Below are 15,460 nucleotides of genomic sequence, written 5' to 3'. Positions count from 1 at the left end.
ATAGTTTTTCACCGGAGTACCCCTTTAATACAACAACCTACAGACTGAGGTCAGACTCACCCCTCTCCTTCTGTCAGCGGTTTGCTTTGTTCCGGCTGGGCCACACAATACAGCGCTTTTTCCAGTAGATGTTCACGGAAAGCTTGAGTCACCTGAGCGAGCGGGTCCACTGTCCCCAAACAAAACACACAATTCATCACTGATCCGAGAATGTATCTAAGCAAGGCAATACTACACAGCCGTGGTCTCCAATCTGTGGAGTGTATCTAAGCAATACAATGCTATACAGCTGTGGTCTCCAATCTGTGGGGTGTATCTAAGCAATACAATGCTATACAGCTGAGATCTCCAATCTGTGGAGTGTATCTAAGCAAGACAATGCTATACAGCTGTGGTCTCCAATCTGTGGTGTGTATCTAAGCAAGACAATGCTATACAGCTGTGGTCTCCAATCTGTGGTGTGTATCTAAGCAAGACAATGCTATACAGCTGTGGTCTCCAACCTGTGGAGTGTATCTAAGCAAGACAATGCTATACAGCTGTGGTCTCCAACCTGTGGAGTGTATCTAAGCAAGACAATGATATACAGCTGTGATCTGCCACATGTTGTTCTCCAGGTGAAACTCCCAGCAGCAGGAAAGACACAGGTTGAAGACTGCTGTATACAGTATATATATATGTCAGTACCTGCGCTGCCTGCTGTACTGTATATGGTGTCACGTATATATATTATGTCAGTACCTGCGCTGCCTGCTGTACTGTATATGGTGTCACGTATATATATTATGTCAGTACCTGCGCTGCCTGCTGTACTGTATATGGTGTCTTGTATATATATATATATATATATATATATTATGTCAGTACCTGCGCTGCCTGCTGTACTGTATATGGTGTCTCGTATATATATTATGTCAGTACCTGCGCTGCCTGCTGTACTGTATATGGTGTCACGTATATATATTATGTCAGTACCTGCGCTGCCTGCTGTACTGTATATGGTGTCTCGTATATATATATATATATATACATATATATATATATATATATAATGTCAGTACCTGCGCTGCCTGCTGTACTGTATATAGTGTCTCGTATATATATATTATATCAGTACCTGCGCTGCCTGCTGTACTGTATATGGTGTCTCATGTATATATATATGTCAGTACCTGCGCTGCCTGCTGTACTGTATATGGTGTCTCGTATATATATATATATGTCAGTACCGGCGCTGCCTGCTGTACTGTATATAGTGTCTCGTATATATATATTATGTCAGTACCTGCGCTGCCTGCTGTACTGTATATGGTGTCTCGTATATATATATATGTCAGTACCTGCGCTGCCTGCTGTACTGTATATGTTGTCTCGTGTGTATATATATATATATATATATATATATGTCAGTACCTGCGCTGCCTGCTGTACTGTATATGGTGTCTCGTATATATATATGTCAGTACCTGCGCTGCCTGCTGTACTGTATATAGTGTCTCGTATATATATATATATATGTCAGTACCTGCGCTGCCTGCTGTACTGTATATGGTGTCTCATATATATATTATGTCAGTACCTGCGCTGCCTGCTGTACTGTATATGGTGTCTCGTGTATATATATATGTCAGTACCTGCGCTGCCTGCTGTACTGTATATAGTGTCTCGTGTATATATATATATTATGTCAGTACCTGCGCTGCCTGCTGTACTGTATATGGTGTCACGTATATATATATATATATATGTCAGTACCTGCGCTGCCTGCTGTACTGTATATGGTGTCTCGTATATATATATATATATATATATATATGTCAGTACCTGCGCTGCCTGCTGTACTGTATATGGTGTCTCGTATATATATATATGTCAGTACCTGCGCTGCCTGCTGTACTGTATATAGTGTCTCGTATGTATATATGTCAGTACCTGCGCTGCCTGCTGTACTGTATATGGTGTCTCGTATATATATATATATATGTCAGTACCTGCGCTGCCTGCTGTACTGTATATGGTGTCACGTATATATATATATATATATATATGTCAGTACCTGCGCTGCCTGCTGTACTGTATATGTTGTCTCGTGTGTATATATATATATATTTATATGTCAGTACCTGCGCTGCCTGCTGTACTGTATATAGTGTCTCGTATATATATATATATGTCAGTACCTGCGCTGCCTGCTGTACTGTATATGGTGTCTCATATATATATTATGTCAGTACCTGCGCTGCCTGCTGTACTGTATATGGTGTCTCGTGTATATATATATGTCAGTACCTGCGCTGCCTGCTGTACTGTATATGGTGTCTCGTGTATATATATATGTCAGTACCTGCGCTGCCTGCTGTACTGTATATAGTGTCTCGTGTATATATATATATTATGTCAGTACCTGCGCTGCCTGCTGTACTGTATATGGTGTCACGTATATATATATATATATATATATGTCAGTACCTGCGCTGCCTGCTGTACTGTATATGGTGTCTCATATATATATATATATGTCAGTACCTGCGCTGCCTGCTGTACTGTATATGGTGTCTCGTATATATATATATATATGTCAGTACCTGCGCTGCCTGCTGTACTGTATATGGTGTCTCGTATATATATATATATATATGTGTCAGTACCTGCGCTGCCTGCTGTACTGTATATGGTGTCTCGTATATATATATATATATATATATGTCAGTACCTGCGCTGCCTGCTGTACTGTATATAGTGTCTCGTATATATATATATATATGTCAGTACCTGCGCTGCCTGCTGTACTGTATATGGTGTCTCGTATATATATATGTCAGTACCTGCGCTGCCTGCTGTACTGTATATAGTGTCTCGTATATATATATATATGTCAGTACCTGCGCTGCCTGCTGTACTGTATATGGTGTCTCATATATATATTATGTCAGTACCTGCGCTGCCTGCTGTACTGTATATGGTGTCTCGTGTATATATATATGTCAGTACCTGCGCTGCCTGCTGTACTGTATATAGTGTCTCGTGTATATATATATATTATGTCAGTACCTGCGCTGCCTGCTGTACTGTATATGGTGTCACGTATATATATATATATATATGTCAGTACCTGCGCTGCCTGCTGTACTGTATATGGTGTCTCGTATATATATATATGTCAGTACCTGCGCTGCCTGCTGTACTGTATATAGTGTCTCGTATGTATATATGTCAGTACCTGCGCTGCCTGCTGTACTGTATATGGTGTCTCGTATATATATATATATATAATGTCAGTACCTGCGCTGCCTGCTGTACTGTATATGGTGTCACGTATATATATATATATATATATGTCAGTACCTGCGCTGCCTGCTGTACTGTATATGTTGTCTCGTGTGTATATATATATATATTTATATGTCAGTACCTGCGCTGCCTGCTGTACTGTATATAGTGTCTCGTATATATATATATATGTCAGTACCTGCGCTGCCTGCTGTACTGTATATGGTGTCTCATATATATATTATGTCAGTACCTGCGCTGCCTGCTGTACTGTATATGGTGTCTCGTGTATATATATATGTCAGTACCTGCGCTGCCTGCTGTACTGTATATGGTGTCTCGTGTATATATATATGTCAGTACCTGCGCTGCCTGCTGTACTGTATATAGTGTCTCGTGTATATATATATATTATGTCAGTACCTGCGCTGCCTGCTGTACTGTATATGGTGTCACGTATATATATATATATATATATATGTCAGTACCTGCGCTGCCTGCTGTACTGTATATGGTGTCTCATATATATATATATATGTCAGTACCTGCGCTGCCTGCTGTACTGTATATGGTGTCTCGTATATATATATATATATGTCAGTACCTGCGCTGCCTGCTGTACTGTATATGGTGTCTCGTATATATATATATATATATGTGTCAGTACCTGCGCTGCCTGCTGTACTGTATATGGTGTCTCGTATATATATATATATATATATATGTCAGTACCTGCGCTGCCTGCTGTACTGTATATAGTGTCTCGTATATATATATATATATGTCAGTACCTGCGCTGCCTGCTGTACTGTATATGGTGTCTCGTATATATATATTATGTCAGTTCCTGCGCTGCCTGCTGTACTGTATATGGTGTCTCGTATATATATATATATATATATATATATATGTGTCAGTACCTGCGCTGCCTGCTGTACTGTATATGGTGTCTCGTATATATATATATATATATATGTCAGTACCTGCGCTGCCTGCTGTACTGTATATAGTGTCTCGTATATATATATATATATATATGTCAGTACCTGCGCTGCCTGCTGTACTGTATATGGTGTCTCGTATATATATATTATGTCAGTTCCTGCGCTGCCTGCTGTACTGTATATGGTGTCTTGTATATATATATATATATATATTTTATGTCAGTACCTGCGCTGCCTGCTGTACTGTATATGGTGTCTCGTATATATATATATATATATTATGTCACTACCTGCGCTGCCTGCTGTACTGTATATGGTGTCTCGTATATATATATATATATATTATGTCACTACCTGCGCTGCCTGCTGTACTGTATATGGTGTCACGTATATATATATTATGTCAGTTCCTGCGCTGCCTGCTGTACTGTATATGGTGTCACATATATATATATTTTATGTCAGTACCTGCGCTGCCTGCTGTACTGTATATGGTGTCTCGTATATATATATTATGTCAGTTCCTGCGCTGCCTGCTGTACTGTATATGGTGTCACATATATATATATTTTATGTCAGTACCTGCGCTGCCTGCTGTACTGTATATGGTGTCTCGTATATATATATTATGTCAGTTCCTGCGCTGCCTGCTGTACTGTATATGGTGTCTCGTATATATATATATATATATATGTCAGTACCTGCGCTGCCTGCTGTACTGTATATTGTGTCTCGTATATATATATATGTCAGTACCTGCGCTGCCTGCTGTACTGTATATGGTGTCTCGTATATATATATATATATGTCAGTACATGCGCTGCCTGCTGTACTGTATATGGTGTCTCGTATATATATATATGTCAGTACCTGCGCTGCCTGCTGTACTGTATATGGTGTCTCGTATATATATATATTTGTCAGTACCTGCGCTGCCTGCTGTACTGTATATGGTGTCTCGTATATATATTATGTCAGTACCTGCGCTGCCTGCTGTACTGTATATGGTGTCACGTATATATATATTTCAGTACATGCGCTGCCTGCTGTACTGTATATGGTGTCACGTATATATATATATATATATGTCAGTACATGCGCTGCCTGCTGTACTGTATATGGTGTCTCGTGTATATATATATATATATGTCAGTACCTGCGCTGCCTGCTGTACTGTATATGGTGTCTCGTGTATATATATATATATATCAGTACCTGCGCTGCCTGCTGTACTGTATATGGTGTCTCGTATATATATATATATATATATATATATATATATGTCAGTACCTGCGCTGCCTGCTGTACTGTATATGGTGTCTCGTACATATATATATATATATATATATATGTCAGTACCTGCGCTGCCTGCTGTATTGTATATGGTGTCTCGTATATATATATTATGTCAGTTCCTGCGCTGCCTGCTGTACTGTATATGGTGTCTCATATATATATATATATATATATATATATATGTCAGTACCTGCGCTGCCTGCTGTACTGTATATGGTGTCTCATATATATATATATATATATATATATATATGTCAGTACCTGCGCTGCCTGCTGTACTGTATATGGTGTCACATATATATATATTTTATGTCAGTACCTGCGCTGCCTGCTGTACTGTATATGGTGTCTCGTATATATATATATATATATATATGTCAGTACCTGCGCTGCCTGCTGTACTGTATATGGTGTCTCGTATATATATATGTCAGTACCTGCGCTGCCTGCTGTACTGTATATGGTGTCTCGTGTATATATATATATATATATATCAGTACCTGCGCTGCCTGCTGTACTGTATATGGTGTCTCATATATATATATATATATATATATATATGTCAGTACCTGCGCTGCCTGCTGTACTGTATATGGTGTCTCGTACATATATATATATATATATATATGTCAGTACCTGCGCTGCCTGCTGTATTGTATATGGTGTCTCGTATATATATATTATGTCAGTTCCTGCGCTGCCTGCTGTACTGTATATGGTGTCTCATATATATATATATATATATATATATATATATATATATGTCAGTACCTGCGCTGCCTGCTGTACTGTATATGGTGTCACATATATATATATTTTATGTCAGTACCTGCGCTGCCTGCTGTACTGTATATGGTGTCTCGTATATATATATATATATATATATATATATATATATATATATATGTCAGTACCTGCGCTGCCTGCTGTACTGTATATGGTGTCTCGTATATATATATGTCAGTACCTGCGCTGCCTGCTGTACTGTATATGGTGTCTCGTATATATATATATGTCAGTACCTGCGCTGCCTGCTGTACTGTATATGGTGTCACGTATATATATATATATATATATATATGTCAGTACCTGCGCTGCCTGCTGTACTGTATATGGTGTCTCGTATATATATATATGTCAGTACCTGCGCTGCCTGCTGTACTGTATATGGTGTCTCGCGGAGAGCTCCTCACACTCCAATCCCCATCTACAAAGAATCGATGTCCTAGAGGATGGCACAGCCACTGCATGGCGGGAGGGATAGCCACGCTCTCTGCTAGACACACCTGGCGGGCACTGCAGAGGAAGAAGCGCTGTGGAGAGGAATAGACAAGTTTAGACCCAAGTAGGCGGGAGGTGACGACAATGCACGGGAAATCCACGGACAGACATTTTTTGCTTCCCTTACCGCTAAGAAATGGAAGCGTCGGTGCAGACTTGCTTTAACGCGTAATGCGGCCCCCACATAGATCTCTGCCAGGGTGGCCACCGAGAGGGTGTTCCCTGCACAGTCCGCTAGGTTGACAGCGCTGAGAGCCATATTGATAGCTGAGAGGTGACCTCCGGCATGCTTCCCTATACAAAAGACAGAGAGTGGATGAACATGTGATAGCCTGGGGGAGTAGGGTATATGGGGAGTGTAGCTATTCGTGACGCCAGGGTGAGGGCTCCTCAGTAATGCTTGTCCTACCGCCATCCTTCCCAAGAGCGATAGGGAGGTAGAGAATAATGGAATGTCCACAACCGGAGAGTTTTCTGAAAACAGTTCTAACTTTTACTGAAGATTTTATGCAAGCTTCATAGCCGGAACAGTTTCTATGCATACAACTTCTCTTGGAGATTGACAAAGGTTGGGACTTTAGCAATTTAGAGTCTTTAGGATAATATGCGCTGTTCCACTGGATTTAGGGGATTAGTTCCGGTCCAGTAGTCCTGCTAGCTTTAGCGAGGATTAGTTTAGAACTCACGGTTTAGTTTAGGCTGAGGCCAGCAGGTTTTCAGGCCTAGCTTGTCTTTGCAAGTTGCGCAGATCCGTCCTGCTAGTCCGGCATCCACGAGAGCAGCAACCCAAGAGAGCGACAATTGGCTACAGCTCCCTTATATGGGCAGGGGCTGGACTAGTGCTGATTGGTCCAATACTTGTGTCAATCACCATTACAAAGGATTATGGGCAACATGTGACCCAAGGTCCTCCAACATACCATAGAGGATTTAACATAGTCACATGACCGAAGGTCCTGCGACGCTAACAAGGTAAGTACTCTATACATTATATTAAATATATATTACTACTAAATATGAACATGTATCAACATTGTAGAATTAGAGTAGAGGAGAGGTGACTAGGGGCTGTCCCACCTGGGGGACCCTACCTGAGCGTAGTAACTCTGACTTTGGGGACCACCACACTAGGTACGGTATGCAATACGGTACCGGGACACCACAAACATGTCTCAGAAGTAGTATAGTCGTTTCTTTTTTAAAGGGGTACTCCGTTGTAAACATCTTATCCCCATCCAAAGGATAGGGGATAAGATGTTAGATCGCGGGGGTCCCGCCTGGCGGGACCCCCGCGATCTAACATCTTATCCCCTATCCTTTGGACAGGGGATAGGTTGTTTACAGCGGAGTACCCCTTTAAGCCATTCTCCTCAAATACCTGTCATGTGCAGCTGGTGCAAGCGATGGTAAACCAGGGCGGCCTCCCTGCAGCTCTTGCGTACGTCATCTTTCAGCTGGTGGTCTCTGCGGAAGCCCCCAGCCCGTCCAGCCAACCAGCGGCCCACCCACAGCCGCTGCAATACATAGCGGATGATGCTCCATGTCAGGCTGCAGCAAAGATCAAAGTTGGAGGTGGGGAGGGGTCTCCCTAGGGCTTTCAGGGCTTTCCAGAGATGAATGGAGGCCTGAGCAAAGTCCCCCTAGAGGAAAGAAAGACCCACACGTTATCACGGACCCTCAAAAATGTTTCTAGTCACTGACAGAAAGCATGTGTCTTATAAACAGTAAGGGCCCATTCACACTACGTATTTTCGGAGCAGATTTCTGCTCTGGAATTCTGCAGTGGAAAATACATTGCAGCAGCCTCTTAGTCTAGGTTCAGACTGCGGAATCTCCAGACGGAAAATTTCTGTCTAGAGATTCCGAGGGCGGCCGGCGCCGACTGAATCAGTCAGCGCTAGGACCGCATGGACACTGTGCCGGGACGCAAGGGAACTTGGTTCCTGCACTTTTTCCACAGCAGGAACACCATTCCCATTAGCAGGACCAGCCCTTGAGATGAAATCATGGGTGAGTTCCCTCACTTTTTTTTTCCAGGACTTGAACCCGGTTTCCGCGGCCTGAAGAATGAGCAACGCCATTCTTCAGGAGGAAATTTTGAAAGCGGATTTTCCGTTCCCAAATTCCGCTTCAAAAATTCCGAAGTGTGAGTTTGTGAACGGAAAACCCATTCGCTATACAGTACATTTTTAGTAAGAATTTCTGCCTGCAATTTCAAAGCGGAATTGCAGGCGGAAAGTCCGTAGTGTGAACCGAGCCTAAGTGTTTTCAATGGGATTCACCTGCACCATTGAAACTACAGAATTTCCGTGACAGACATTCCAGAACATCTTAATTCTTTTGTCGGAAATTGCGCCGAAATGCATTGTTATCTATGGAGACGGTGCATTTCTGAGCGGTCCTAGCACTGCAAGGAATCGTAGAGTGAATGAGCTGTTAGGCTAGGTTCACACTACGGAATTTCCGCCTGCAATTCCGCTTTGAAATTGCAGGCAGAAATTCCGCTTACTAAAATGTATAGTGTAGTGAAGGGGTTACTGCTCACAAATTCACACCTCGGAATTTGTGAAGCGGAATTTGTGAACGGAAAATCCGCTTGAAAATTTCCGCCTGAAGAATGGCGTTGCTCATTCTTCAGGCGGAAATCCGCGCGGAACACATTGCAGTCTATTGGAGACTGCAGTGTCCGCGCGGTCCTAGTGCCGACAGATTCAGTCGGCGCTGGCAGCACTCGGGATCTCCGGGCGGAAATTTTCTGCCCGAAGATTCTGTAGTGTGGACCTAGCCTTAAAGGGTTATTCCAGGAAAAAACTTTTTTTTTATATATCAACTTTCTCCAGAAAGTTAAACAGATTTGTAAATTACTTCTATTAAAAAATCTTAATCCTTTCAGTACTTTATGAGCTTCTGAAGTTAAGGTTGTTCTTTTCTGTCTAAGTGCTCTCTGATGACACGTGTCTCGGGAACCGCCCAGTTTAGAAGAGGTTTGCTATGGGAATTTGCTTCTAAACTAGGCGTTTCCCGAGACACGTGTCATCAGAGAGGACTTAGACAGAAAAGAACAACCTTAACTTCAGAAGCTCATAAGTACTGAAAGGATTAAGATTTTTTAATAGAAGTAATTTACAAATCTGTTTAACTTTCTGGAACCAGTTGATATATAAAAAAAAGTTTTTTCCTGGAATACCCCTTTAAGGCTAGGTTCAGACTACGGAATTTCCGACAGAAATTCAGTCGTAAAATTTCCGTCCGAAATTCCACTTGCTAAAATGTCTAGTGTAGTGAATGGGTTTCCGTTCACAAATTCACACTTTGGAATTTGTGAAGCGGAAAATCCGCTTAGAAATTTCCGCCTGAAGAAAGGCGTTATTCATTCTTCAGGCGGAAATACTCGCGGAACACATTGCAGTCTATTGGAGACTGCAGTGTCCGTGCGGTCCTAGCGCCGACTGATTCAGTCAACGCTGGCCGCACTCGGAATCTCCGGGCGGAAATCTTCTGCCCGGAGATTCCGTAGTGTGAACCTAGCCTTAGGGTCTATTCATACGGCAGAATTTACGCTTGCGAAATTCTGCTTGTGGAATTCCACCTCAAATGAAAGCCCATAGACTTCTATAGGATTCCGCACTCCCATTCACACTTCTGAATTTCCGCAAGCGGAAATTCAGAAGTGTGAATGGGAGTGCGGAATCCCATAGAAGTTTATGGGCTTTAATTTGAGGTGGAATTCTGCAAGCAGAAATTCTGCCTTGTGAATAGACCCATAGGCTGGGTTCCCACTGTGGAATCTCTGGGCAGAATTTCTGCCGGAGATCGAGCCGGCGGCACTAGGACCACGAGGGCTGCATTTCCGTCCCCATAGATGTCAATGCATTTCTGAGCAGATCTCCCAAAAGATCCACCCAGAAATGCATTGCCGTCTATGGGGGCAGCAATGCAGTCCACTCGGTCCTAGCGCCGCCCGCAGAATATCCTGCGGAAATTCTGCCCAGAAATTCTGCAGTGTGGACCCAGCCTTAGGGGTTAAACACAGAGTACAATTCATCTGAAAAGTCTTCACACCCTTCTAATTTTCCCATTCTGTCATATTGATCCTTGTGCTAAAAGAAAATAAAAATTCTATAATGACAAAGTGATCACAGAATGTTAGACAATTTGGCAAATGTATTAAAAAGGAAAAACCTTTTGGTATGGACATAAGTATTCACACCCTTTGCTATGACACGTGATCTTTAGCTCTGGCTCCTCCCATTTCGCCTGATCATCTCTGAGATGTTTCTCCACCTTGGTCGGAGTCACCTGTGGTAAATTCATCTGATTGGACAAGATATGGAAAGACACCGCCCTGTCTATGTATAAGGTCTCACAGCTGACAATGTACATCAGAGCAAAAACCAAGCCATGAGGCGGAAAGAACTGCCTGTAGAGCTCAGAGACAGCCCTGTCTATGTATAAGGTCTCACAGCTGACAATGTACATCAGAGCAAAAACCAAGCCATGAGGAGGAAAGAACTGCCTGTACAGCTCAGAGACAGCCCTGTCTATATAAGGTCTCACAGCTGACAATGTATATCAGAGCAAACACCAAGCCATGAGGAGGAAAGAACTGCCTGTAGAGCTCAGAAACAGCCCTGTCTATATAAGGTCTCACAGCTGACAATGTATATCAGAGCAAAAACCAAGCCATGAAGCGGAAAGAACTGCCTGTACAGCTCAGAAACAGCCCTGTCTATATAAGGTCTCACAGCTGACAATGTATATCAGAGGAAAAACCAAGCCATGAGGTGGAAAGAACTGCCTGTACAGCTCAGAGACAGCCCTGTCTATATAAGGTCTCACAGCTGACAATGTATATCTGAGCAAAAACCAAGCCATGAGGGGGCAAGAACTGCCTGTACAGCTCAGAAACAGCCCTGTCTATATAAGGTCTCACAGCTGACTATGTATATCAGAGCAAACACTGAGCCATGAGGGGGCAAGAACTGCCTGTACAGCTCAGAAACAGCCCTGTCTATATAAGGTCTCACAGCTGACAATGTATATCAGAGCAAACACCAAGCCATGAGGAGGAAAGAACTGCCTGTAGAGCTCAGAGACAGGATTGTGTGGAGGCACAGATCTGGAGAAGGAGACAAAAGCCATTTCTGCTGCACTGAAAGCTCCTAAGAGCTCAGTGACCTCCATAATTCTTACATGGAAGAAGCATGGAATAATCAGGACTTTTTGTAGAGCTGCCACCCCACCAAACTCAGTAATCGGGGGGAAAGGGCCTCGGTAAGAGAGGTGACCAAGAACCCAATGGTCACTGGCCGAGCACCAAAAATTTCTGAATATACCTGAAAATGGCTTCCACCAATATTTCCCATACAACCTGACAGAGCCTGAGAGGATCTGCAGAGAAGAATGGCAGAAAATCCCTAAATCCAGGCGTGTAAACCTTGTGACCAAGAAGACAGGAGGCTGTAATGGCCGCCAAAGGGGCTTCAACTAAGTCCGGAGAAAAGGGTATGAATACTTATGTCACTGCAAGATTATAGTTTTTCCTTTTCACTAGATTAGCTAAGATTTGTAACATTTTGGGATATTGGGGGAGATTTATGAAGACCTGTACAGAGGAAAAGTTGCTGAGTTGCCCATAGCAACCAATCAGATCGCTTCTTTCATTTTTAACAAGGCCTCTGCCAAATGAAAGAAGCGATCTGATTGGTTGCTATGGGCAACTGGGCAACTTTTCCTCTGGACGGTTTTTGATAAATCTCCCCCATTGAGTTCAGAATCATGAGGGAAAACTTCAAGATTCGTATAGTTTCCAGTGAAGTGAAATTTCGGCGTCATTCTCACTACAGGGTCATCTCACCCGAGACAGATCCACGTCAGCTTGTTTACGGTGACACCAGAACAGGACAGAAGATTCCGAGTGCAGGCGGGTGACGGGCTCGCCATAGATGAATAACCGGATGAACACGGCCAGGACGATGATGAGGTTTATAGGCCAGAGAAGAGCAGAAGGACTGAACCAACTAAACCATGAGGACGTCTCTGCCAAGATAAATCACATATAGAATGTTCTAGCGTCCCACAGCAGTACCACATCAACAGTACCATATCAAGGCAGTGCCACAAACCCTAGGGAAGGTCTAGAAGAATGTACGGAGGGTCCAGCACTTCGCTGCAAGCAGCTTTATTGAACATACATCACACCATAAAAACCACAGTCAGTCAGACACGTTTCGAGTGCAAGCGCTCTTCCTCGGTGACGTTGTCACCGAGGAAGAGCGCTTGCGCTCAAAACATGTCTGACTGACTGTCGCTTTTATGGTGTGATGTATCTTCAATACAGCGTCAGTCAGACATGTTTCGAGTGCAAGCGCTCTTCCTCGGTGACGTTGTCACCGAGGAAGAGCGCTTGCGCTCGAAACATGTCTGACTGACTGTCGCTTTTATGGTGTGATGTATCTTCAATAAACCGTCAGTCAGACATGTTTCGAGTGCAAGCGCTCTTCCTCGGTGACGTTGTCACCGAGGAAGAGCGCTTGCGCTCGAAACATGTCTGACTGACTGTTGTTTTTATGGTGTGATGTATCTTCAATAAAGCGTCAGTCAGACATGTTTTGAGTGCAAGCGCTCTTCCTCTGGGACGTTGTCACCGAGGAAGAGCGCTTGCACTCGAAACATGTCTGACTGACTGTCGTTTTTATGGTGTGATGTATCTTCAATAAAGCGTCAGTAAGACATGTTTCGAGTGCAAGCGCTCTTCCTCGGTGACGTTGTCACCGAGGAAGAGCGCTTGCGCTCGAAACATGTCTGACTGACTGTCGTTTTTATGTTGTGATGTATCTTCAATAAACCGTCAGTCAGACATGTTTCGAGTGCAAGCGCTCTTCCTCTGTGACGTTGTCACCGAGGAAGAGCGCTTGCGCTCGAAACATGTCTGACTGACTGTCGTTTTTATGGTGTGATGTATCTTCAATAAAGCGTCAGTAAGACATGTTTCGAGTGCAAGCGCTCTTCCTCTGTGACGTTGTCACCGAGGAAGAGCGCTTGCGCTCGAAACATGTCTGACTGACTGTCGTTTTTATGGTGTGATGTATCTTCAATAAAGCGTCAGTAAGACATGTTTCGAGTGCAAGCGCTCTTCCTCTGTGACGTTGTCACCGAGGAAGAGCGCTTGCGCTCGAAACATGTCTGACTGACTGTCGTTTTTATGGTGTGATGTATCTTCAATAAAGCGTCAGTCAGACATGTTTCGAGTGCAAGCGCTCTTCCTCGGTGACGTTGTCACCGAGGAAGAGCGCTTGCGCTCGAAACATGTCTGACTGACTGTCGTTTTTATGGTGTGATGTATCTTCAATAAAGCGTCAGTCAGACATGTTTTGAGCGCAAGCGCTCTTCCTCTGTGACGTTGCCACCGAGGAAGAGCGCTTGCGCTTGAAACATGTCTGACTGACTGACGCTTTATTGAAGATACATCACACCATAAAATCGACAGTCAGTCAAACATGTTTCGAGCGCAAGCGCTCTTCCTCGGTGACAACGTCACCGAGGAAGAGCGCTTGCACTCGAAACATGTCTGACTGACGCTTTATTGAAATAACATCACACCATAAAAACGACAGTCAGTCAGACATGTTTCGAGCGCAAGTGCTCTTCCTCGATGACAACGTCACAGAGGAAGAGCGCTTGCACTCGAAACATGTCTGACTGACGCTTTATTGAAGATACATCACACCATAAAAACGACAGTCAGTCAGACATGTTTCGAGCGCTTGCACTCGAAACATGTCTGACTGACGCTTTATTGAAGATACATCACACCATAAAAACGACAGTCAGTCAGACATGTTTCAAGCGCAAGCGCTCTTCCTCGGTGACAACGTCACCGAGGAAGAGCGCTTGCACTCGAAACATGTCTGACTGACGCTTTATTGAAGATACATCACACCATAAAATCGACAGTCAGACATGTTTCGAGTGCAAGCGCTCTTCCTCGGTGACGTTGTCACCGAGGAAGAGCGCTTGCGCTCGAAACATGTCTGACTGACTGTCGTTTTTATGGTGTGATGTATCTTCAATAAAGCGTCAGTCAGACATGTTTCGAGTGCAAGCGCTCGAAACATGTCTGACTGACTGTCGTTTTTATGGTGTGATGTATCTTCAATAAAGCGTCAGTCAGACATGTTTCGAGTGCAAGCGCTCTTCCTCTGTGACGTTGTCATCGAGGAAGAGCACTTGCGCTCAAAACATGTCTGACTGACTGTCGTTTTTATGGTGTGATGTATCTTCAATAAAGCGTCAGTCAGACATGTTTCGAGTGCAAGCGCTCGAAACATGTCTGACTGACTGTCGTTTTTATGGTGTGATGTATCTTCAATAAAGCGTCAGTCAGACATGTTTCGAGTGCAAGCGCTCTTCCTCTGTGACGTTGTCATCGAGGAAGAGCGCTTGCACTCGAAACATGTCTGACTGACGCTTTATTGAAGATACATCACACCATAAAAACGACAGTCAGTCAGACATGTTTCAAGCGCAAGCGCTCTTCCTCGGTGACAACGTCACCGAGGAAGAGCGCTTGCACTCGAAACATGTCTGACTGACGCTTTATTGAAGATACATCACACCATAAAAACGACAGTCAGTCAGACATGTTTCGAGCGCAAGCGCTCTTCCTC

The 15,460-nt window shown here is 43.4% G+C and overlaps 1 protein-coding gene across 4 annotated transcripts in view; it reads right to left on the bottom strand.

Annotated features, from left to right (window-relative positions):
- Positions 1-15,460, bottom strand: part of SREBF1 (sterol regulatory element binding transcription factor 1) — a 56,283-nt gene that overhangs the window by 15,692 nt on the left and 25,131 nt on the right. For all 4 annotated transcript variants that reach the window (XM_056534102.1, XM_056534100.1, XM_056534099.1 and 1 more), the window contains exons 9-13: positions 12,649-12,830; positions 8,170-8,431; positions 6,919-7,085; positions 6,655-6,823; positions 61-169 (exon numbers count right to left, since the gene is read on the bottom strand). In XM_056534102.1, the coding sequence (XP_056390077.1) occupies positions 61-169; positions 6,655-6,823; positions 6,919-7,085; positions 8,170-8,431; positions 12,649-12,830 (889 nt within the window). The remainder of the gene's footprint in view (positions 1-60; positions 170-6,654; positions 6,824-6,918; positions 7,086-8,169; positions 8,432-12,648; positions 12,831-15,460) is intronic.

Source organism: Hyla sarda, chromosome 8 (genome assembly GCF_029499605.1).
Source record: "Hyla sarda isolate aHylSar1 chromosome 8, aHylSar1.hap1, whole genome shotgun sequence".
Taxonomy (NCBI): Eukaryota; Metazoa; Chordata; class Amphibia; order Anura; family Hylidae; genus Hyla; species Hyla sarda.
The sequence above is the reverse complement of the archived record's forward strand: the minus strand, read 5'-3'. Positions and strand labels throughout refer to the sequence as shown.